This window comes from Amblyomma maculatum, chromosome 4 (genome assembly GCF_055883805.1).
Source record: "Amblyomma maculatum isolate TAMU_Amacu chromosome 4, ASM5588380v1, whole genome shotgun sequence".
In the NCBI taxonomy this organism is placed as follows: Eukaryota; Metazoa; Arthropoda; class Arachnida; order Ixodida; family Ixodidae; genus Amblyomma; species Amblyomma maculatum.
The window spans coordinates 64941408-64967209 of record NC_139347.1 but is presented as its reverse complement, the minus strand read 5'-3'; the positions used below and the strand labels follow the sequence as shown (position 1 = coordinate 64967209).

The window sequence follows — 25802 nt, the reverse complement described above, 5'->3', positions numbered from 1 at the left end:
GCAATTAGGTACGCCGGGAAAAAAAAGCGCCATGAAGCACAAGGGCCTCTGAGACGTATCCGGCGTATATTGAATGTGCCGCAGATGCAAGCTCGTTTCGTAAACAGTTGTAGTCCCCACGTGTTCCTCGAGCCGACGACCTTCTGTCACGCACGGTCGGAACGAGTGTGTGAAGCAGTTGGCACGCTCTTCGGTTCTGGCGAAACGTATACTATGAGGGACAAAAGCCCCCGAGAAGCGCGAGCGGCAACCAAGGCTGATAACTCTGGCTGTTATTAACAGGTAGCCCGAGACTAGACCTGAGGTTGAAGTGGAGCTTATGCGCTAATATGTGCGGCGATCAAATGAGGTGTATGTTATAAGTAACACGGTTCTTAGCTGTATGCGCATGTCTCGAGGTTCGGGTGCGTACGTCAGGAACCTTTACTGGCAAGCAAGGAGGCCATACCAGAGTTACACGTTTATTGGATCATCATTGCGGGCAAAAAAAAAAAAAAAATACCGTCCATATCGTTCGAGTTCTGAGCCCGTTGATATCATTTGAAACTAGTCACGTGCATGCAAATTATTCTAGTAACATAGTAGTCGAGCAATCTCAAATATAGCTCACTGTGCGGGCGTCGCCAGAGAAACGGTAGTAAGCACTCCTATCAGAAAAATTACAAGGGTTCAACGCTGCTGAACCAAATATTGAGCGAAAGCATTAGCTGCGGGTGACCGAGCGTTCTTCATCTCTTTTTCTTCTTCCTTAGCCCATATATAAAGCCCCGCTTTAACGAAGCCGTATGAACGTGCCTTAGTGGCCTATAGGGGTAACGTGAATTCCAGGGTACTAGCAGGCTGATTCTGACATAACCGTCCATGTGAAACGAGAGACCCAAGTTGGCAGCTCCTGTCGACCGCTTGAGTTGGTAGCCCAGCTCTCACCCTAATGTCACGGGGGGTGTGACGTCACAGCGTCACGTGGGTAAGACGTGGCTACCGGCCGCGCTACGCTGAATGCTCGAAACCTAGAGTAGTATTGCTTTCGCAATAAAAGTAAAAGTGGATAGTGCTGCCATCAATTATTGTTTTAATAAACAAATTGTCATTTCCATGATCAAAATGAAGGGTACAGTAACTGCCTCGCTTCAGTCTGAGGACATCAGAACAGCGAATTCAAAGCAGGGATGGAGGGAGGGTTGAAATAAGAAAAATAGTGACTCTGTGGAGGGTGCTTCGAAATAATTTCGAGCCCCTGGAAATCATAGTCTGTACCGACATCGCACAATATTTCGACGCCTTTTGTCGTATCATGGTAAAAGGCGCATGGCCCAGCGTTTTGGTCCATGACACATTTCCCAAGCATTTCAACCCAGAAGAGCCCGGCATCAGGTCTAGGGAAATCTTGTACCACCGGGAGCCAACTGGTTTTCAATGGGTACAAGGGATTACCTCCAGAATGCGAGGTGGATGCTCTTCATGTTATAAAATAAATAAGCGCCAACAATGAAAGAACACAAGGAAGTGACATTCTTTATGTTCGTTCATTATTGGCGCTTCTTTATTTTATAACATGTACCAACTAGCACAACAAAAAGTTCTACTGGATGCACTTCCCCTAGGCCACCGGAAAGAAGAGAATTCTGGAAAGATTTCTAACCGTTTTCTGTATACATTATAGTGGAAGTGCCCCTGATCATTAGAAGGCTGAACTGCTTAGCATCAAGCCTCTTACCTTCTGGGATCATCGATTTTGAATGACGCCGAATTTTCCCCATTATCAAGTGTGTTAAGGGACAACGTTGCGGCTCCCGAATTGTGATGCTATCCACACCCAACACCATGGTTTATTTGAGTGCCGTTGGGCGTTATCGGTCAGTTGGTGGCGTAAATTATTACTGTTCAAATGCACCGCCATCATGTATTTAAGGATATCTCGCTTTGATCATTATTGCCGCAAATATGCACAGGGTCGTCCACTATAGTGAATATGGGAGCACGTGGCCGCTTTCTTCGGACGGTCGTTGCGTGCGACCCGGCCGCGCATCGAAGCGAAGTTGCATGGCCATGCAAAGGAGCACCTACAGGTCCCCCTGTGCCTGCATCACGTTGATTCTGTGTGGCAATGTCGAACACAATGTCGATTCGAAGAGAGCGACCACTGGCTCACGTGTCCGCCCTAACCGCTGTATTCCCAAACGCGCCTTCACTCCAACTTCTACTCCAAAAGTTGACGACCATGTACGTTACTCGGGAAGATTGCTTTGCCGAGTGGAACGGCTCTAGAGAGACTCCACGTGATTTAGCCGTTAATTTGGAGCTTGAAAGTAATAATTTGGACTTTCTTTATGTCGCGACGACCGGTCTTCTGGTGAGGGTGCGTTTTTTTTTTTCTTCTTTTTTTTTCGAGCTTCATCACAGTGAACTGGAGTAGGGTGGTGCAACCACCCCTCACACTATAGTTATGGGGGTAGTTTACTTCAACATATTTGCGTATTCGTCACCGTGTCCATTGTTTCCTGGTGAAGGTTTACATTCTTTATACGAATTTTCCCGTGTTCAGGGTATTGGTATTTAGAGGCCGAATGGATCTTGGTATTATAAGTGTATGTGCGTTGTTCGAACCTTTAAAAGGCATATGACGCTGTCTAATCGTTAAACCAGTAAATATGTTGTTCGCACATGGTATCTTGCGTATAAAAAGCAGGTTTCGTGTGTTCTGTGTTTCATCATCAATCCGTGATAATCTCTCAACCTGTCCCATTGTTTAACCGTCTCGAGCAAAATTCCCTTTAATCTCGAGTATCATCTAAAATGCTGCGTGTGTGCCCTGAATGTTTAATTTTGCGAGATGAAATATTCACTTTCATTGAGCCGTTCCGTGTAAAGACTTTCCCACTGAATGAGCCATTTTAACTGCTGTGTGTGTCTTTCGGTCTGTGGTTGCGTAACCTTTGTAAAAAATGCTTGAGTGAACTCACTCTGCCGTGCGCACAAGGCCTGTACTTTAAGGAGACTTTCCGAAGCTCCAGGAAGCTTTCTTCGCACAACGAAATTGTAAGCCCTCCGGCGTTAAGCACATGTATCTATCGTGCCAAACGATAACGGCTTGTTTGTTCGTCCTGGGTCTTCCCCGAGCGTGTTTAAGTTTAGCGCCAATTCTGACGCGGTAAATAAATACAGGAGACCGTCTTTTCGTCTTCAGGGCTCCTGAGGTTCCTTAAAAAATGACACTGCCAGGACACACCCGATGTAAAGACGAAGAAAGAACATTTTCTTGAAAACTGGTCCCGCGCTTCAGCTCCGTAAACAGTTTACAGCTTCGAGAAGTGACCGACCTTGAAAAAGACGGAAGGAGAGGGAAGGGGCACCCTAGGCGATCTCCTATCTCGGCCGACAGCACGCAGGCGCCGTCGCGTGTCGTCGGTTGCATCTGGTGGCGGGCGGCGGGTATTTTGCGCCGAGTTCAGCGGTCGCAGATATGGGAGTTTCACGGCATGGCGCGTCAGCTCAGTTGGCGGCCCCTCCCTCTCTTTACCTTTCTAATGTGACATAATAGCAAGAAATAAAGATCAGAGTGGTATGATATATCGAGTTTGACGGCGAAAGTGAGGCTGCGTCGGTTTCCAAAGTATTCAGCCTGTCCGGCAGGTGTTCAGCGCGTACAGCGCGAAGGTGTCTCGTTGCGTGGAATATTAACCCAGAGCGGCCACATCTTACTTCCGTTCACCTCCGATGAAAGGGGAATGGATGATGGGGGAGAAGCCAGGTCGGGAGAGCCAGTTTGGGAAAGGATAGTTCCTTCTCTCTGGCTTCTATACAGGGTTCATTGGGCGACATCTCGAAATTGGTTGAACTCGGGGGATTTTTCGAAGGAGGACCCAGAAAAAGAAACGTCTCTTCTAAGAGCTGGCCTTTCTGTACGGTTAGTCTAAAACGGTTATAAGATTATGCGCTTCATTTAACGTCGTCTGTTGCGAAATTTAGTTTCGCGCGAGGCTGCACAGTTGGCGTCCGCCGTGTTGTGGTGAGTACGAAGTTTCATATGCGCGGCGTACAATGCTATCTGACAGCGCAATGCATAAGCTACCTTCTGAATCGGCGGAGGGGCTGCTGTGAGGAAAGAAAGGGGGGGGGGGGGTGCATTTGTCTCGATATCCGCGTCCCACCTCGCTTATAATAAAATGCGCATTTATTTTCATGCATTAAAACAAAACACGCAATAATTCTGCGGCCCAAGTGCTATTGGAAGTTGGAGAGTACTCACCTTTCAAGAACTTAGATCCGCTCTAAGCAACTTTCCAAGGTGGTTCTCGTGTAAATGGGATATCTGCCCCTAGCGGCTAAGTAGCTGCTAACTTTTTCGTGCTTTACTTGAAGATTATTTACAAATTTGATCTAAGTGGGCATTTTATCTTGCACGTACTCAATTAAATGTGCGTCAGAAGATGTCGCATGTTCCTCTAGGTGCAGTGGCCCGTGAACTCAAAGGAAACTTGAAAAGGAAAAATCGTTATACCTATGGCTAAAAAAACAAACAAACCATTTTGTGTAGATTAATGGGGACAGCAGGACTACAGAAAATGTATTAGGAGTGCCAACAGTACGCAGGCGCACGTCGAGCCGATATTATCCACAGGAGTTTCTATTAGAGCCCCAACGGTAGAGTCTTCATTCTTTGACTCGAGCTGTGTAAAGCGGATTGCTAACAAATATATTGTATCCCGTTGCCTGTAGCACATATCACGTAACAGAAAGTAAGCTGAGCAAGAAATGCCAGAGACAGCAGTGACCGCGTGCTTCTTTTGGCTTCCTTATATCCGTAATCAGCACCGGCGATTTCACTGCAAAATGACCTCCCTCCTTGCAATGTACTCCCTTCTCCTTTTTTTTTGTTTTTGTTTTAGCACTAGCATTATTACCAGCATCCTCACAAAAAGCGCGTGCCTGTGTGTCTAAAGCCGATTTGTCCTTTGAGATTTGCGAGCGCTGACAGAAGAAAAAAAAAAAAAAACATGTTCATTACCAGCGGGTTGTGCACCCAGGCCGAGGCAAATAGATCAGATACTCCGGCCACTACGTTTGAACAGCGTATCATCACGATGGTCAAATTCTTCGGGTGCTAAACTTGCAGTGTTTCACTCTGCGATTCCAATATTGTCCCATTCATCGTCTCCAGCCTGTTCGATGTTGCGCTAAAAACCTGAATGGGTGCACCATCGTATTCGTTCTGAACATATAGCTGTATTTTGATACCTGGCTTGCATGTAGCACATGAAGAGGACGACGCCAGAGAAGAAAACGACAGAATAACCACCTTGAATGAATGCGAAAGAGCACTAAAGTGTTGAGGGAGAGCCTCACTTCGCAAGCCGAGGCAACGTTTCGACAGGGGGACTCATCTTCGTCTGTGCCCCGACGTTGCTTCGGTTTGTGAACTGAGGCTGCTCTCCTCAACCCTTGTTCAATGGTATTTCATAATGTGTAGTCACCTTCTTTGTCTCGCTCTACTCTGGATCACTTTGAAACAAGAAATGCGGTCCTAAGAAAATGTTAAGTGACAAAAGAGAATGCTGGACAAACAGACGATGAAGCTTTACATGGTGACTAAGACTAAAATTGAAAGGGAAACATCTTTCGACGATACCAAAGGTAGCGGCTTACTTTTAGAGACTAGGGCTGGATGCTTCAGGACAAAATGCTATCGGCATAAGTTTGACAGCACAGATGACATTTGTTACTGCCGCTTCATGGAAAGCAGAGAAACGATTGAACATGCTATTGTACAATGTAAGGCACTTCAACCAACAGTACACGATGCCGGCGCAGTAATTCAATGAGAGCTGGGGTATTGGGACAGCAAAATAACGGCTTGAGAGGCTAGTTGGTGCATCATCGTATTCAGATATGTGGCGCAAACAAAGACAAACACAGGAGAAGATCCACAACACACGCGCACACTACCAACTGTAAGAAGAACCGGAAAACACTTCCTCTTCTACACTAAGGCACGTCTCAACTTCCTCTTCTTCTCATCTTCCTCTTCTTTGCCAAGGGGAAAATGGCACTCTCTTCCTCGCAGACCATAACCTTGTCCAAACATGGCGGTGACCAATCTCCTCTTCCTCTTCTTCTATTCTTCCTCTTCTTTACCAAGGGGATAGTGACACTTTCTTCCTCTCAGCCCAAAAAACATCGACCAAACATGACAGCCACAAATTCTATACTGTCTTGTAAATCCACACCTCTGCATTGCCCAGTAACTCCTACCACGCTGGACAGGCAAATATCACCATATAGTCACAAGTCATACACTAAAAACACCACCACACAAATACAGCAAATACAGTAGGACATGTCCATCTACACCCCATAACTTAAGTAGTCCCTATCTATTGAGAAACTTTATCTTGCCAACATCTAAGAAGCCACGAGGCCCATGTACTTGAGGGGAAAAAAATTCTGCAAACTCCCATGGCCCCAAAAACGTAAGATGAGTCCAAGAATAACAACTTTAGACCAAGAATAACAGCTTGAGGCCCGATAATAATCTCGTTCTTTGCATAACTCAAGAGGATTGCTCAATAAAATTAAATTCTTTTCTACGTAAACTCAACGAAGCTTCACTAATGCATCTCTCATCTTTCTTCTGTATCCAATACGCCTCTAAAATTTCGCGTGCCATCTTATCCCGACTCTTGCCTAATATGTTTAGCCTGCTAAACAACGGCTCACACTTACACTTTTGGCAGTGCAAGGCTAAATTTGACCCTTTGCCATTTTCTATGGACTTCTCATGTTCCCTCATTCTATCATTAATACATCTTCCTGTTTGCCCAATATATAGATTACCGCACGTCAGAGGAACCTCATAAATCACCACCACCCGACATCCAATAAAACTCTTAACATGCTTCTTATCGCATTGCCCTTTGTTTTTTCTCCCTATTATTGCACATAACCCACCCAGTTTATTGGGGGCAGAAAACACAACTGGCACCTCAAACCTACTAGCCACCTTTTTCAGGCAGTATGCAACTCTATGTATATAGGGGATCACTTGTGGTCGTTTATTCCTCAACATATCTGGCGATCTTTTTTTCCCTTTCATTTTTTGAAGCAAGGACTCTGCCACCCCACATATAATCATACCCGGGAAACCAGCCGCATCAAGTCTTTGTAATTGATTATTAAAGCTTTCCTCTGCCATATGTACACATGATTTTAACAAGGCCGACTCCAAACAAAGGGAAGCTATCCCTCTTTTTATAGTCTTTGAATGGGCTGATCCATATGGAAGTAGCTCTTTTTTAGCCCTGGGAAAATATTTCCAACACACTTCCCCATTACAAATTTTCATATTTAAATCAAGAAACTGCAATTTGTTGTCCACCGGTAGCTCCTGAGTAAACGTAAGCCCTTTTCCTTGTATCTTAAAAATAGAAAGCACACTTTCCACACTTTGACTCACTGCAGCGCCCTTATCCACAATGACTAAGAAATCGTCAACATATCTAAATATTTTAAAACCTGATCCATTAAGGGCTGTATAAATTGCTCTGTCAACACAGGATAAAAAGATGTTACATAGAACTGGGGCAACACATGACCCTATACAAATGCCCCTTCTCTGCACATACAAATCGGACCCAAACGATACAACAGTGGACTTAAGGTAAAACTCAAGTAGGGCTAGAAAATTGTCCACATTTACACCAGCAGACACATTGACACATTGTTTTCGCCACATATCTGAATACGATATTGGGACAGCCTTTGCAGGCTAAATTATGAAACAATGGGAGCAAGTAAGAGATGACTTGAGGACTGGTAGAATATGAAGAGATTAGTTTCGGACTGTACAGAGTAAATAGTTAATTTCAAAATACTGAACACTCAACGTATTACGAGATAGGTGACGCTTCTTATCAACCCGTTAAAAAGGGGATGCTACTAATTAGCTGTTTAGCCAGCTAGCTGGTGTCTAACATGCGAGTTTGCTATACCAAAGACCAGTTTTTCGACACTCTTGATAGCTTTTTTAGAGATACCTGCGTCATAGTGCAGCCTATTTATGCCTGAACATGTTGCGTCTGCTTGCTTGGGTTAGTATGGAGGCTAACCTCAGCTAGTTTGGATTAAGTTTTCTCTTGTATGACGCAGATTATCGTCGTGCTTGACTGCGACTCGATGCATAGAGCGTGCGCATGCTCACACAATGCATTCCACGGTGATACTGTACTGTATTAAACGCTTAAACGCTTAGCTATGATAAACCGTTTGCAAGTTACTGCTTTCTTTTGTTTTGTGACTAGAAACTTTCTGTAGCCTCGGCGAAGGCGGTTTTGTTAGTATAGCAATAAGGTGTAATACTGCGTATAATCGTGATGTTAGGGAACGAATTTCTTTTATTTTGGAGCGGGAATCGATAGGTAGGTAGACGCGTTTCTGCTGTTACAACAATAAATCAATTTATCTTCCCTGGCTCCATCGACTGCTTTTAGTGGTCATGAAACAAAGTTGCTTCGCAGAGCTCGGCGTTGTGCAGCAACATGAAGCGCTTAACTTCATTTAAACAAGCTGACACATAGAAACTGGCGGGTATCGACCGAAGCTGACCCAAACCATTGCGTCGCAATTTTCGTTCGTTTAGAGTGGAACTCTGCGGAGGCATGTCCATTAGGCACGTCGACATTCTTTTGAAATATTGACAGAGTATTCGGCTGCCCGAAGATTGGCTGTATTTTTTTCTTGATCTTGTGTTCAAGGATGAAAACGCGGCCTGTTCTAACGATGGAGCAGTGGGGGAAGGGGGAAAGAATGGCGACGCAAAAAAGAAAAAAACTAATTCTGGGCCGAACTGGACGGGATCGTAAGCCACTTGTTATTTCGTGCGACAGGTGCGCCAGTCTAACGAGAGCCCGAAGAGCACCCATGCACACGGGCTCGAAAGAGCGAAAAATGTGACCCGCGTCAGACGCAGTTAGGAGCAGTCGGGTTGGCTAACCGGCGTTACCGCCGGTCACGAATCGGGACCAGGAGATGAAACTTGCTGCGGCTCATGCAGCCCAAGCTCCACGCGAAACAAGCCTGGTCGCACAGCTAACCTCCACGTGAACCTAGCCGAACAAAAGAATAACAAGTGGCGCGACTAATTTTACTCGACCAACCCTATCGTGACTGGCTACCGCGCTGTTGCCGTTGCGACAGCAGCTGTGCGGGCCTGTACTGGGTCTGGTGCCTGTCGTTTGGAGTCTCTATCCTTATTTATGAAGCAGCTTTCTTGTTGGGAGAAGTACGGTCTGCGTTCTGCGCCAAACCATATCAGCGTTTGACCTCAGAGCGTGTTATCAGATCTGTTTAGCAGCAGTATTGCGTCCAACTTGAGGCTTGTTGCAGTTTCTATTCCCGCAACACTGGCAATTTTGCTTGGTTATCTTTATACTCGTGTATGTTTGCCTGAAAAAAGTCCTGCACCTTGTTTTTTGCTGCACAGAACAGTTAGCTATATGCACAGTCATGAGCAATATGAGAAAGAACCAACATTTTGCACAAAATTGCGATTGCTCTATTAAATTAATTGTATTTCTCTATTAAATATGATGGCGACCTACGGATATTATGCATCCAAAGGAAACCTCTTTAAAAAACTAAATAATCAGTTTTGTCAAACAATATTATAGAGTAATCAATAAATGAATGCTCACACTTTGTTATAGCTTATATTGCTCATGACTGTACATCTTGCAGGTTTCGACTGGCTGTTCCTGCCTACCCGCTGACTGGAAATTATTAACTCGGTGTGTGCCTGTGAGTAAAGTAACCCACTATATGCCTTTGGTTGGGTCTTTCTTCTTTAATATTACCTGCCTGTAAAACACGTTACCTTAGCGTGGGTACTCGCATTGCCTTCTTAAATCGGCAAACCATGCATCTTATCTCCTGCCGCGGTGGCTCAGTGGCTACGGCGCTCGATTGCTGGTTCCAAGGATGCGAGGGCGATCTCGGTCGCGGTGGCCGTTTTTCGGTGGAACTAGACGAGGAGCGAGGCGCCAGTGTATCCTGTGCGGTGTCAGTGCACGCCAGGAACGGCAGGTGGCTGAAATTTCCGCACTCCACTACTACGACATGCCTCATAGCCTGAGTCACTTTGGGGCGTTAAACACTATAAACCAAACCAAACACTGTATATCCTTGTTCCAGCATATCTTCAGGTAAGGCTCACCAACCACTACCCAGTTAACTACAGTTCAATTTTTGGCATTTGTGCTGAACAGGCAGGGATTTTTTTGCTGTAATTTGAGACTGTATTGAAGCATTAAAATGCTTGACACATGACAAACTATTTTGTATATTAAACCAATTTTAAATTTCAAGTTTCCTGGTTTTCTTATACATAATCACGGCATCGCCGCTATCAGTAAGTGCATTTTTATGGTCTTAGTTTTGAATTTGTACCTCTGAATTCCAAATACCCGCAAAGTAGTATTCTTGGGCTGTTAATTTTTCCTTTTTATTTTGCGTTGACGTTGTTAGTTTGACCCACGATCCTGTGAAATTTCACCTGTTCTGAGATTATTTTCTTTAATAAAAAAAGAGAAACTGAAGACCAGCACTCCGCTAATACCGATGCAAGTAATACGCTTAACTGGTGCCGAGAGCGGCGCATGGCACGAAACACGGAAAATTAATTATTTTCGCACTACCTGATAAATAATGAGGGGTAAATTAATCTCCTCTAGTATCCCGTCTGTCGGCTCCCCGTGCCGATCTTCGTTCACGTGCGCATGTGCTTTGCTACTTTTGGCTAATGTTTTAATCTGTGTACGCTAATGGGTATATGCGGGATAATACAGGCAGTTTTAAGCTGCGATGTTATAGAAAACCACCTGACATATATATATATTATTGTTGCGAAGAAGATCGGCAGTTGCGCGAGAGGAGCCCTTGCGCTAGGCCAGACATTAAATCATCGTTCATCCTGTCGCCGTGTTGTGCCGTCTCTTTGCTTGTCACCACGTACCATTTTGGTGGAGGTGCTGGGTGGAGAACGGCGATGTCGCGTCGGATCCGGCTGGCTGGGGAACCGCCAGACGATGCGTCGTCCGAGGAACCCGCTGCCGACGGCGCAAGAAGACACAGAACGCCCAAGCTCCGGGCCAGGATGATGAGTGATAATGACGCCATGTTGTGCCGTCTCTTTGCTTGTCACCACGTAACAATATATTCAAGTGTGCCACTTTATTCAAGTGTGCCTGCAGGTCTTAGGAACAGGCGTGTCTATCGGTATCCAAGGGTCCTAGAGGTCTGCATTTCGACCTCATCCTCGCACACCTAAAGGGAAACCCGAGTCGACAGCGCCTGCCAAAAGGGCCATATCACGTGATATCGTGGCGTCACCCAACCTGGCAACCAGTCATTGCACGGCCGTGCCACCTGCTAACTACCACCTGCCAGAGCCATCCCAGTGATTTTTGGCTCACATAGCCGACGACGGATTTTCTGGAGAATAGGGCCTATTAACGATTACCACGTTAAAATACGCTCCAGTATTCTAACCCTGTCCAGGACCGTCGCTTAATCGAAGTTCGAGAATACAAATATCCCTATGTTACATCAACGAAGAACCTCAGCTGCACACTCGTATATCTCCTCTTACGTACTCCGTTCGCAAATTACGTCTAGACACTATTAAAGATGTTCCCGTGCATATTAAGCTCCCACCAGACAGAGCACTGATGAATCCTCAGTTGTGATATACTTTCATTGGTGAGATTCCCATACGATGTGCAACACAAACGCTCGCGAGAATTCAGAGACCTGCAGTGAGTTTAATTTATTCCACTTACGGTCCCACCGACTAGGTGTGGGAATTAGTGGTAGCTAATTGTATTCATACATCTTGTTATGGCACCACAGGGACGAGGACAAACGCGGTGAGAGACAAAACAAGGTTCTCTCTCCGCGTCTGTCCTTGTCCCTGTGGTGCCACAACAAGATGAATTCATACCAACTTGCCCAGTTTTCCACCCTCTTGGTATTCATACTTTCTCACCAAGAAAAAAAACATTTACAACAAAAATTTTTTATTCCTCTTGTTTAATCACAAACACGCACTAGATCCTAGCCATTACGTACTCCCTCTTACTATTACGTATAGACTCGCCACTCTTATTCAATGTCATATGCCTATTACTTAGTAAAGACTAGCATGCATAAATTGTGCTTCTTTTTCGTAACGTGATAGTTGTCCTGCTTGTTCTCGCCGTTTTTTGGAATTGCCGGAATCAAGTATATAGAGTCTGGATATAATTCACTCTTCTGTTGTGTCCATTGGTGCGTTCCCCGTGTGAAGGCTTGATTCCATGCTTTGATCCTTGGTGTGTTCTGCACAACTGATCTCTTGCGTTGTGCACAACTGAGCAAATATGTTGACGCGCTTGTAGTTACGTTTCTTGTGCTTCGTTTCATGTTTTACACATCTGTAAGCCACTCTTGTTTGGACACTTGTTCGGCAGTTTCATGTGCAAACGATGAGTAAACAAATACTACCTTAGATTTTAAGTCGTTTAACAGCATTCCCTATGCTGTGCCCTTATCATACTCCTGATGTTATCAGTACTTCAGAACTTATCGCTGATGGTGCTCTGTACGAAAGGATCGATCACGCCTTGAACATTTTTATCTCAGTTTGGCGGATAGTGGCCAACATCTATCTTAAATCGAAGAGGAGTGGATTATCACTAAGTTATTCCCGGTCAATACAGCTTCGTGACATGCTTGCGGATTGGCCGTGCTGGTCAGAATTTACGAGTGAACCTATCAGGCTCCATGAGAGCTCGACCGTAGCAGTAACTAACTTAAGGAAAGCGCTCAATGGTTACGGCTGAAAAAAGGACACGTATACTTAGCGAGTAGCAAGTTTTCTAACGATAAAGAATTCTGAGCAGAATGCGATGAAAGGAAGCGGAAGCAAGGAGGTGAGACCATGCTGCTCCTTTGTCTAGTTTCCCACAACCGATCAATCAGATCAATTACTGCAGCGTCACGAACGCATGCTGTGTTCTCTTGTACGCAATATATTTGGCGTATAGTATACAGCGTTTCGACGTGACAGAGTATAATCAGACCAATGCCTGCTTTCCTCGACCTCGGTATCGAACATGCAATTTAATTCGACCTGGCAGCCATCACATTCCCGTGCTTCAGTAAGCGGGTCAGGTTCGGGCGCGGGAAGGCGTGGGACGTCGTGCGTCTCCCTCCCCCTGAACGCGGACGTGGCGAGAAATGTCGTCGACGTGACCCGGTTGTCGTTTAGGAATTTTTGGTCTGGTGGGCCGAGTTATTGACGCCTGTCGCGGTGATCGTGCAAAGCAGCGCCAAACGTCGCACACGTACGCAGTCGCCGCAGAGGAACCGCTACACCGACCAGCCAACAGCGCGGTTGCACACGCGAGGACACTGTTCGGGCATTGTTGCATGTGGTCGATTCTGCGAACAGCACAGTGGGTCGCGTCCACGCAGAACGCTATGCGCATTGTCAGCGCAAGGGCGATTTACTTCTGTGCCTGCGCTGATAGTCGCTGATCGGTGAATGTCTGGGCGGCTTTGGCTGCATGTATGTGTTGCTCGGAAGCAGAATTTTCTCCTCTCATGCTGGAAAAAAAAGTTGTGGAATACCACCGGCACATTTCGCAGACAGCCATTACGACGCGGAGGTCGAAATTTGCTGTGAGTAAAGAGATATTGCATTTACTCGTTTGGCGCGTCGCTGATATTGGACCATTACTTTCGCACCGTTATACATTTACTGCCGAATGTTGGTGTATACCAAACGACGCCAGAGAGTCTTAAGAGAAGTTAAAACAATGCTGTTACTGGCAAACCAGCGCTGTCACAGGGCTGTAAAAAGGTTCTCGTTAAACTGATGTTGCGCATCGGGTGTGAAGCTCGACTTATCAAAGATGAGCGCGCGTTCTGTACCTGCTGACGCCTCACAGCAGAAAGCAATAGTCGGTTAGTCTGTCTTCTGAAACCTAATAAACAGCTCATTAACAGTGGAAACCCTGCATGATGATCTGCCTCACATTTACGGATATCACAGTGCTGAAGATTTCAAAAATCTCTTGAAAGCTTCAACATCGGAAGATACTCTTTTTCACTGTTGTAACTCTAGGTCCTTAGGAACAAAATTGATGTCACTACCCACAAATTTTCTTGAGCAAGAATTCAATGTTTCTGCGTTTGCTGAAGTTTGGTTTACGAAGAGTTTCGATTTAGTTGATTTAGACGATTACTCTGAAAATTTCTTATAAAGGGAAAAGTGGTGGTCGGTCTTTATATTGTTGTCAAGGTATGCTTCATCCTTCGTTTTTGGTTTTCGGAATTATGAAACTCTGGTTGTAGGTTCAGGTAGAATTACGGTGTATCATTCGCCATCAAGCATATTATACATAACTTCCTGAGATATATTGATAAAGATGTGAATGTCCGGTACAGCCGAAAGAGTCCACTTTAGTGCTATAGGAGACTTTACTTTTGTTGTAGAAAGTGACAATATTAATGAAACTGCTGATTTGGCGTTTAGTAATAACTGTAGAAATGTTATTGCTTTATTCACAAGAGTGGCTCCAACCCCATGTACAATTATTGGATTGTGTTTCAGAATTCCTGTGTGAAAATTCGAAGTATGACTTGGTCTATTCCCTTCTGATATCAATAACCATATTCCGTTTATTTTTTTTACCCCAACCTGATGGTGATAGTATAGAAAAATTAATACTGAAGCGGTCAATACACTTCACGGCCTTGTACTATAGGCTAAGCTGGTCAGCCGTATGTAAAAAAAAGGACTCTAGTGGTTAATATAGTATTTTCATAAAAAAAAAAAGATGAAAAAAAAAGGTTTCCGCTTTTCATTGCGTTAACCTGAAAAAAAAAGAAAAAAAGCAGATAACTTGAGTAAGAAGGAAATCTATAAAATAATACAACACAATAACAGGCTTATTGCCAGATTCTTAGAGAATAAGACGTGTTTACAAACGTTAAAGCAAATACGAAGCAAACTTAGCGCAAGGCAGAGCGAGATTACTACGAAATAGCATATCACAATGAACGCAACTCAGGGCAGATTCAGAAAATATTCAATTGTTTAACTAGCTGGAAACCCTAACTGTGTCCCGTGAGATTCACGGCGGTGGCCAGAGCTACAAAGGCGCTCCACTTTCCAACAAAATCTGTTCGCACTTCCTTCCTCTAGGCGAGAGCATGGGCTCCCAAAATACCACTGCCTCTCACCTTCTATAAAACGCTATAAATATCAATATTTTAGCTCCTATAACTGCAGCACAAATCACTCAGTATATAATTTTGAAGGATGATTCAGCTGCTGGCGTAGACAATGTCAAGGGTCAAACTACGAAAATAGTGGATTGTACAATAGCTCCTGTTTTTTAATACTATATTTGTAGTCTAATGCTGAAGCAAAGTATTTTCCCACTAACGAATAAAATAGCAAGAATATATATATTACATAAACGAAGTTACCACAATCATTTGAACAACTATCGTGCAACATCTGTGACGTCGGTGTTTTCAAAAATTTGCTGAAGATAAAACGCCGTTGCTAAATTTTTATACCAAAACCTCTGTCATTGTCAGAACACCAGCACGGGTTTCAAAAAATATATATCGAATTTATTTGTAAAATATGGAAGACAAGCTACTAAATATCTTTGCAAATAGACTGATAACATTCGACTTGTTTCTAGAAATAAAGGTGTTTTCGATATCGTTAACCATGACGCATTCCTAAGGAAACTAATAACTTGTTATCTAGAATGAAGAAACCAGAGATTCGTAGTCTATGGTATTCCACCTGAATTCAATATACTACGTACTGGCGTATAGGCCACTGGGGTACCACTGGGATCTATTGCGGGATAGCTTCTCTTCCTGTTACATGAACACTGTCAGTGCTATGAACACTGCTCAAACGATATGCTTTACGCTATCGAAAAACATTAGAGATCATATTGAAACCCCAGTTAACAAATGCAGTCTATGGCTGAACTTCCTTTCTGTTTGGTTAAACGTCAACACATTAGAATTAACTACGAATAAAACAAGGTCTACCATTTTTAAACCTAAAGCTATAAAATTAGATATGAAACAAACTATAACTTTTTTTTTTTTTTAAGAACAAGTATTCAACGTTTTGAGACTGTTTTCTCGTAGCTGTATTTAGCAAAAAAAAAATTCTTGTAGAATAATTTCGTTCACTTTGTACGTTTAAAAAGGGCCCGCTTTATAGATATCGCCAAAAAGTTTACATTCTGGTTGGAAATTAACTTTATTTTGCACTTTTAGAAGTACATCTTCAACACTATCTAGTAGTTTGGGACAGCACTTCAGAAACCCATATCAAAATTCTCTTTATGTTATATAAAGAACAAGAAAAAGCAAATAGAAATAATAGAAGGATAAAAGAAAAACAATTGAACAGAAAAATATAATGGAACACTATAATCAAGGCTTCCAGATTAGAAATTGTAGCAGTCACACAACAAAGTACCAAGTGAATGTACTCCTAAGTTCAAAAACAGGTAAAGGATGTAATATATAAATACGCTGTTTACGCATATCTGAAAAAAAAAAAAAAAAGCCACGAATAAACAAAATTAACATAAATTAGCATGCTAAGAAATGTACTTAGTTTAAATTGCTCCTTGGCACTCGTGGATATCTTTTCTTTTATTTTTCTCTGCATCTTAATGCAGATATATAAATTTACTATTGTAATATTTGTACGTGCGAATCGCACGTGTCAGTTAACTTTGTACGTTTTATACCCTCTGTTCTTCGTCATTCTCACTGTATTTTGCGCTCCGGTCAAGTATATATTCATGCTTGAGATAAATTAGCCGAACTCTGGTCCCTAATATGTCGAATCATAAATGACTATGTGAAAACGAAACAAATCTCCAAGGAAGAATGGCATGTGGCGTCACTTAAGTATAGGCCTACTTGCTATACGCTATAAGGAGATAGGACTGGCTGAGGGTTTGCATTTACTGTTCATAGAACTTGAAATTCTAAGAGCATTACCTTGTTTCGTACGTTATACAGAGGCCGCTGTCGCATGGTTTTGAACTTTGTTTCTTTGGTGTTTTTTTTTTCTTTTTTTCTTTACGCGAAAAGCTTCTTTAACACCATTTTCGAGTACATTCCTAGAATGAGGTCACAATGTTATCGCTGGGACGCAATGCAACTTCAGGGAGCCATGTTATAAAAGGCAAGAAGTCACGCGCATACTCTTATCTGCGGAGTGTCTAAAAGCAGCTTTTCGCGAATCTGTCTCTGGACACGTTGACCAGGAGCGTCAAGTTTCGCGGGTCGCTCCGTGTGCGGCTACTGATTGCAGACGCGTTTGAAACAAGCCACGATACTGAAGCTGCGTAGGCGCCGTGGTCAGAGACAGATAGACTCTAGAATCGCTTGCATATTGCGCTTTCCCGATTAGCACGCTGTGAACTTTCTCCCGGTCTCACGGTTCAAGAAAATGGCGAGGTCGACGATTCTTATCGGCGCGCCGTCGTGCATCGTCAAAAACAAAGTTGTGCAAGAAGTAGCAACTCTTGGGTCACCAAAATTCGAATTATGGTTGATTAGCTTAATTAGCGCGTATATTGCTGATCAACAAGCGCAGTAGGTTGGTTTTTTTTTACCATTGCAGCAGCAGGAACTGGCTCAAACCAGCGCCACCGACCACCACTCGCAGGACGCCTTGCGGGTCCACCTCGAGCCACTACCACTAGCCCTTCAACTTTCCTCGTCTCCCCTGTCACTTCATCCTCTGCTTACCCGCTCATTCTTTTCGAGGCTTCAGCGATGTGAAATCTAAGGCGGAAAACGGCAATCGGATTTAAGGATGGCACGCGCCCTATCCTCTTCATATTCGTGTCGGCTGGCGGTTGCCGATTGCAACATTGATCTTTTATTTTCAGCACTGCTCGTTTTATAGAACCGAAGAGCTGATACAGGGAGTGTTAACTGTCGCACCATAAAGAGCAGGTTAACGTTGGTCATCGTGCATTCTTACAGTTGCGTGAATAAGAACCATTCCATTTCCAAAATTCGTACTTGACGCATGATAGCCTTAGCTGCTTATGCTTCGTTAAACCCAACACCTTGCTTACGTATATTTAGGAATATTTGTTCCCGCCCTTTTCCAGTTCAGGTTGGTCAGTTTTAAGCTGCTTCCTATTATGGTGACCTGATTTGCTTCGTCATTTGCAGATATTGCCCTATCGTCTCTCCTAAATGCCTCAGCTATCACGTATGCAATGTCGCCCTTGTCGCTCCTATTCAGCGCCACATGAAGGCAGTTACAAGCGGACTGCTTCGTTTCACCCTACCTTAATAATTCTCCCTTGCATATCACTTCTACATAGTGCAGCCCCTGCGGCGTGTCTAAATCACATTTTCCCGCTACCTGTGGGAATGCCCTTCACAAGGTCATCTCTATCTCTCTCTCTCTCTCTCTCTCTCTCTCTCTCTCTCTCTATATATATATATATATATATATATATATATATATATATATATATATATATATATATATATATATATATATATATATATATATATATATATATATATATATATATATATATATATATATATATATATATAATATTTAATCATCCTCATCCAACTCATTCCTCCCGGGATCCTGGGAGGCTACTTTGCGGACTACTCTGCCCGCCGGCCAGAAATGGCTGGCGGATTGGGCCCTTTGCAGAATTTAGGTGCGTACCGAGCACATGCAATCTTCGCAAGTTCTGAAGTTGGCCTTCAAGACTTGACAGCGCTTTCAGAACAACGGAACATCGGCCGCAGTTTGCGAGCTTTTAGACATTGTAAATGTTCAAGTTTAGTAGTCTCGGGGGAATGCAGTGACCGCCAAGTGTGGAATGTGTTCGGGAGGCAGTTATGAACTTGAATTCGCCGCCCACGTAAGATTGTGCAACTTTTCATGCCAGAAAAGTCGTGTACCTGGCGTCTCCAAATTCGGAGTGCCGGCGTTTTCACTGACACCACTTGCCAATATGAATAGTCGCCGTTTGTGAATTCAAACGTAACTGTTCAACATTTTTGTGGTAATATACACCTTGTTATTTTGCGAAAGAGCGCCGTGTGGTCAACAGACTCCGCTGCGTGTCTCTCAGTGGGCTAACAGTAATCACATGCCGAGATGTGTGTATAAATGTATGTTCAGCTTTGGTAAAAGGCTTGTGCCTTGCTCTTTCTCTCTCTTCTAACGAAGCGCACGCCAAGCGCCTGTTCGTACAGCTGTTCCCGTTTCCCTTATCGCGGCACTGATCTACAGCAGGATTATAGACTGATTTTTGTGTTGGTGCACGGTTAAAGGGTACTCAAACAACGGAGTCGAATCGAATAGAAGAAATTACGTCAGAAGCGGGTCAGAGCGAATTTACGAAACTCGATAAAAATGACGCATGATTTTTCGATTCAGAGCCGCAGTTGCGATAAAGAGCAACTTAAGCCCGTAAGCAAGCTGAAGTTTCCGCATGCTCTCGCACTCGCGAATTCGTTGCGTCCTGGCTGGTCCGGGGCTCTGCACTGCAAGTGTTTGACGATTCGTGTCGTGACCGTGCACAATGGGAACGGCCACATAACATGCCTGTTTCAGCAGACATGGCCTTAAACTACAGTTTGACATTCTGCTCCAACTGCGTCATTTAACGCATTTCATTTCGTATTATACGAGTTGTGATGCGGAGGATACAAATTGAAATGCATATTTAGCACAGCAGTTTGCGTGGGTAAACAGGTTTAGTTCTGAGTAGTGACTTTACCTGGAGTCGTTTTGTCCTGTATTATAGCCGAATCGTATACCTAAATAAATAAGTTTTCCGTAAGGACAAAGTTCCAAACATTTAGCCTACCCTATTAACTCCGAACTGTTCGATTCGGAGTCTACGCAAGGCAGGAAGGGCTCTCGGTTTCATAGAAACTCGTCACATGTTGGGTGTAGTGTACTATGCATAGTTCTTCGCTAGGGTTTTCTTCTTGTTTGCGCCGGAAGTTTTCTGTTGTCATCTACCGCCATACCTACGTACACGCATTTACGAAGCCGGCGTTCAATTCGGGGCGTATTGGTTCGAGCTACTTGAGTTTACAAATCCGCCTCCTTGCCTCTGCGTGCATGCTTGTACCTGACCTGTAAAAGAGGTGGACGCATGAGTGGCGCGCTCTAACGTCGTTTCCTGACAGTCTATGAAAAACGTTCACAGTGTAGAGATTGTAAGGACATTAGGAATCGTCGTTTCTGCTTACTTCCCTAAATATTTATTGAACCTGCGCCTGATGCGGAGGCCGGCATCCTAAACTGACGGACGTATAATAGGGCTACGATGAAAAGCAGGAGACTTGTTAAACGCACAACATGCTACATTATTACCGCCTGATATTCGTCCTCACAGTACATTCGCCTACATCGAGTCCTTCACTAAGCCGGAAGCTATGCTGCTATCAAAAGCAAATCGATCGGTCCTTATCGAATGACGGTGCACTCCTGTATGACGACTCGTCGCGCGGCTTTTTCCGTTTCGCAGTTTCTGGGCAGCGGCCACTGCGTTGCTGGAACGCACTCGAGTAATCGGAACTGCCGCCGTGTTTGAAAAACAACACGAACGGCTTCGATTCCAGCGCTTCATTTTTCTTCCTCTTGGAAATGAGCTGGATGCGTCACGCTTTGGTCTGACTGTATTAATATCGTTTTCGTTTGGTTTTAGCAGCTGGGATGGTAAAAAGAAGCAAATGCTCCTATTCGGTGCGCCACAGCTGTCCAACGCACACTTCGTAAATCAATCTTTCTACAATAGCGTATACGCGTCATCTCCTTTCTCTTTTTCTTTTTAGACTGCCACAGCGTTGAACGAAAAAGCGTCCCATGAAGCTGCCGCTCGTACATTTCGAAAGAAGTTAGGGCTGCGATTGAAGCGGCGTACAAGCGGAGTCTCGTTCTCTTATTTATAGGAAATGAACTGCCGCCTGCGACATGTCTGATGGGACCACCATGTGATGGCCTCAGTATAGGAGTAGTGAGTTTACGCGGCTCTGAGTACTTGACACGCTCCATGCGCCAACATGCCGATTTCCAAATGCTTATAGCATCTGGATACCGGACTGCTGATCGGACTGAGCGCATGTACAAAGAGAATCATTTAGATCGAGCTTCGTTTGGTAGGCGGAGTTGCCCGGCGAATTTGCAGAAGCGTGCAAGTAAACTTTGTGGGCGAGCGCTGTTGGTTGCGAATCTTAGCGTGCAGCCCAAGCATATAATCGTATATTTATTTTTTAAAGGAACAGAAAACTGGCGCAGTTCGCGCGCTAGTAAAGGTTGCGGGAATAAGGCTGAAATAGCAATGTTCGGAGCCCCGTCTAGTCCTGGCGGTAATATATATATATATATATATATATATATATATATATATATATATATATATATATATATATATATATATATATATATATATATATATATATATATATATATATATATATATATATATATCTGTATATTATTATACCGACTTATTTTTCTGCGTCATTGTGTTTTATTTGATATTTTAAATTAAGATACCTTTAAGATACAACAGCGCAGCAGCTGCGAGAAAGATTTGAAGCAAGCCAGAAAAGTCATATACGTAAATTTTAATAAAATCTCACTGTAGATAATATTTAACACCATAAGGGAATATATACATGAGACGGCATAGATCTTGCACTGGGAAGGCATATCACGACGAGACTGAACGGTTCCTAGCCCAAGTGCGTGCGCCAGATCCGCCCATGGAGTCCCTAGGCTGTACAGAATATATGATAGTAGCTTTTTATTGCCGCTTCTTTCATTTGTGGGTGTTTCAAGCCGGAACTCTTGGGTTACTCCGGGGGCTCATCTTGCATGGGACTGCTGCTTGTGCAATCGAGTCGCGCCAGAAGTAGACGAATTGCAAGTCTGCTCTTTGGCTCGGAAATGCTCTGCAGAAACCCGCGTACGCGAATGCAACGCTTCTTTCAAGTCAGAGTCGCGCATCAGTGCTTTTTTTTTTTGTAATGTCGGAGCCACATTCCAGTCACTTCTAACTGTACTTGTACACGCGACTCAACGACATTCACATAATCCGGTAGATAGCAAAAATGCCACATAGGTTCTTGGCTGTGAAAGGCGTTTCACTTGGCTTCCCCATTCAGCGTCGTCGTCTTACTCAACAGCGTGCACGGTTAGATTCGCCTTAGGAAGCACTCTCATTCTTATAACCAACGTTTGTCAAAACATTCCAGCCTTCGTTTTTGGCGGAAACAAGCAAAAAGAAGAGGGGCTTCTACCATCGTCATGGCTCGGTAGCATGTGGTCACCTGCCGACCGCAAGGCCATGGGATGGAATACCGGCTTTGGTGGCCCTATTTTGATAGGGGGGCGGGGGGGGGGGGGGGTGATTGCATGAAGGCCTGGATGGCGTGGGACTTCACAGTGCCCATTAGATACCTCCAGGAGACGCAAACTAATCCGAATATATCTGGACTGCAACGTCCTTCGCAGGTTCTGCGCAGCTCCCGAATTTGCATATACAGTGCGATTTCGTATTTTACCATACCACAGCATACCAAATCCTTTTTATACCATGTCACACCATGCCACGCCGAAAATGAAATGGATTTACCGTTTTTGACATATGATACTGCCCACATACCGGAGAAAGTCACTGCAGCTACCGCTGTAAAAGACTCGGCGCTTGCCTTGTTTATTCAGCACTTCCTCGTCACATGTACGTGTGTTCCGCGTGCTGTTAGCACCGGCTGAAAGCGGCTCCATCGGCACGCGCTCCCATTTTCTCGCATCAGCGATGCGCGCGTAGCCGACTGGAGCGTGACGGGAAAAGTGCGCCTCCATAGTCACCGATCCCCCTTGGCGCGCTCTACACGATCGTGCACTTTGAAAATGAAAATCGGATGCTCTGTCGCCCTGTTGCGCGATGGGTTTAGGGAATTCACGAATGTGCCACGCAAGGGCACTTTTGCACAAAACCGTATGCTGCAGAATCACATGGCTGCACTTTGTATAGGGTCACGCCTAAATAAATTAGCTTACAGCTACCTGCTTTACATCTCGTAAACTAATATAAGCGCAACAGAGACAACACAACAGGCAAGAAAGACGGAATAGGACAGGTTGTCTCTGTTGTGCTTATATAAATTTACGAGCATGAACCAACTAGTCCCGCAGCGAATATTACTGGAATGTTTTACACGATATGAATGGCGCGCTGTCTTGAGACCTTCCTACTGATTTTTTTTTATTTTATTTATAAATACTGCAGGCCTTTGTTGAGCTATTGCAGGAGTGGGCCAAACAAGTATACTGTAAACTTCGTACTAAACAAATAAACAGAAAATAAATTGACATGGAGTTAAGACAGAGAACAAAAAATATTAACAATGAATATTGTAATAGCAACACAGAAATACAGTATCAAATAGCGATTGCAGCAATACTGTTCAACACGAGCAAAATACACAAAATTAGATGAAATTAATTTCTAGCAGGAAATTGTTCAGTGACCTGATTGTTCCAGGGATTAAGTTCTAGTATTCAAGCGAGCGTTGAAAAAAACTATCTGAATTTATCACTGCGAGCAAAGTAAGACAATGGTAAAGTTATGGTCACTCCTACATGACCCTTGACTATCTCAATTAGGAATACAGACTGAGATGTAAGACATAAGAAAAATTAAAGATGCAATACAGAAACTTCAGTGACTCAGTGTGACGACATACGTATGAAGGGGTTAGCTTCATAGAAGACAAGGCCCGAAAGGGTGAAAAATGTTAACCATTGCAACGATATATGAGACTGATTTATTTTCGTTGTATGCTCTCAATGAGGTTAATATAACAATGATTGTGCTTTTAGAGGCTACCATCTTGATGGAAGTGGAATTTCTGTAATATGTTCATATCGGAGTGATGTGAGGTTTTCTTATTTTAAATCCTTGGTCTAAATAGATTTCACTGAAAATACTAGTTTGCATGCTTTTATTTCTTTATTTATGCTTCCATGTAATTAAGACCTTTACATAAAGGGAAACAACGAGCTTGTATGTATAATAACAACAGTCTAGTGTATACATCGGCAAGCCCGCGCCGAAACGGAATTCAATTTTATGGTAGTCACTTTTGTGCCCAGTCCATTTCTTACCCTAGTAAGACGCCGTGTCATCAATGTCGACTTCGCACATGAAGGCTACTGTAATGGTGCCGGTAGAGAGTCATGGCTGCGACGTCAGCTCTTCCTTCTTCATTAGAAGAGATACAATTATTAGTTCTCCTTTGTGCCACCCCGCCGTGCTTATGTTTGCCATATATTCTTGATGTGCCCTAGACGTCAATTTTGGTCATGCAACAAAGGTACCGGCGCTTTTCTTCCTTCTGCCTTAGGGATAAAGAAATGGTAGCCACAGTTGTGCTATGCTCCTCTGTCCCACAGCCCATGCCCACTTTCCATGGCCATTAGAGTAACCGCCGCTTCGGCTATGGCCAGTCGGTTTACGGTCTCTTGCGATAACCAATACAATGACGGGCATCGTCCAAGTGGCCACACATGGGCAGTCGCCGGACAGCCCACTCCTCAATCTACCTGAAATTATTGCTGGACAACTGAACATTGTTTTCTGTCGCAGCATATTATGGCGCGTCAAGGTCATTTATTTCGTGAAAAGTTATCCTGTACAACTAGCGCCATACAAAAATACTCAAAGTGAAATCGCGGATGTGATAATACGTGGAAAAAATACATGGAAAATATAATGGTAGTTCTGAAGCAGAGGAACATTTTGCGAATGATTACGTCCAAACTACGCGTACCCGGGGCGTCCGGGAATTTCCAAAGTCATGAGTCGCGGAGGAAACCTCCGCGCTAGCTTTTTTAAGGCCTGCTATCTAAGGGATGCCGGATGTCATGTCGTTCAGGATATCCCTTTTTCGTTTGTTTTTTTTTTCGTACATATGAAGTCTGAGCTGCCCACGAACACGGATAAGCAGTCTTCTTATTCGACTCAGAAAACAAGGACTTGTGGAGTTTTGTGTTCTTTTAGGCGCCATGATGTCTCGACAAGTCGACGGGTTGTGAGCAAACAAGGGAAAACTTTCGCGGGGACAACGCAAATTGCCGTTCGGCGCTAGCGATCTATGCCGTCAAAGTTCTTCTCCACTTCTGTTTGCCACGAATTTGGTGTCCTTTTTGTCGTGTTTCTTTTTCTGCGTGATTTGTAGCTGCATCACACCATTACGAAATGAGGCCCACGAGGAGTCCGTCGCGCGTGGCAAACTTTTTTTTCTTGTTGCGCCGCAGCCTAAACGAGCAGTTTTCTCCGGCGTATTTATGACGTTTGAATCGGATGCACTTTTGCAATGCTTTGGAATTCGGTAATAAACAGCTACAGTAGGGATCGTCGCATATATCCCACGTATGCTGAGAAATGACGTAGTTCTGTAAAGATGAGGCTTCTTTGAGGGGAGAACGGGGTGCTTTTGTAGCAAAAACAAAATTAAATTCAATAGATGTTAGCCTAAAGCGATATATTTCCAAAGTAACGACGACTAGTGAGAGCGGCAAAAATTGGGCGGCTTTTTCCTGTACTGCGCAGAGAAGAAGCGATAGAGATAGAAACTGGCGAGCGCAAATGGAGCGAGTTAAAACTTGAGAGAACGCAGTCAGGTTCGCAAGTTTGACT

The 25802-nt window shown here is 44.0% G+C and overlaps 1 protein-coding gene across 15 annotated transcripts in view; it reads left to right on the top strand.

Annotated features, from left to right (window-relative positions):
- LOC146191269 (glycoprotein 3-alpha-L-fucosyltransferase A-like) overlaps positions 1-25802 on the top strand; it is a 124447-nt gene that overhangs the window by 71096 nt on the left and 27549 nt on the right. For 5 of the 15 annotated variants that reach the window (XM_084601769.1, XM_084601758.1, XM_084601757.1 and 2 more), the window contains exon 2: positions 9733-9792. The exons of the other annotated variants lie outside the window; for them this stretch is intronic. Coding sequence is in view for 3 of the 5 variants with exons in the window: in XM_084601758.1 (XP_084457884.1) it covers positions 9733-9792 (60 nt within the window). In the remaining 2 variants the exon portion in view is untranslated. The remainder of the gene's footprint in view (positions 1-9732; positions 9793-25802) is intronic. 15 annotated transcript variants of the gene reach the window in all.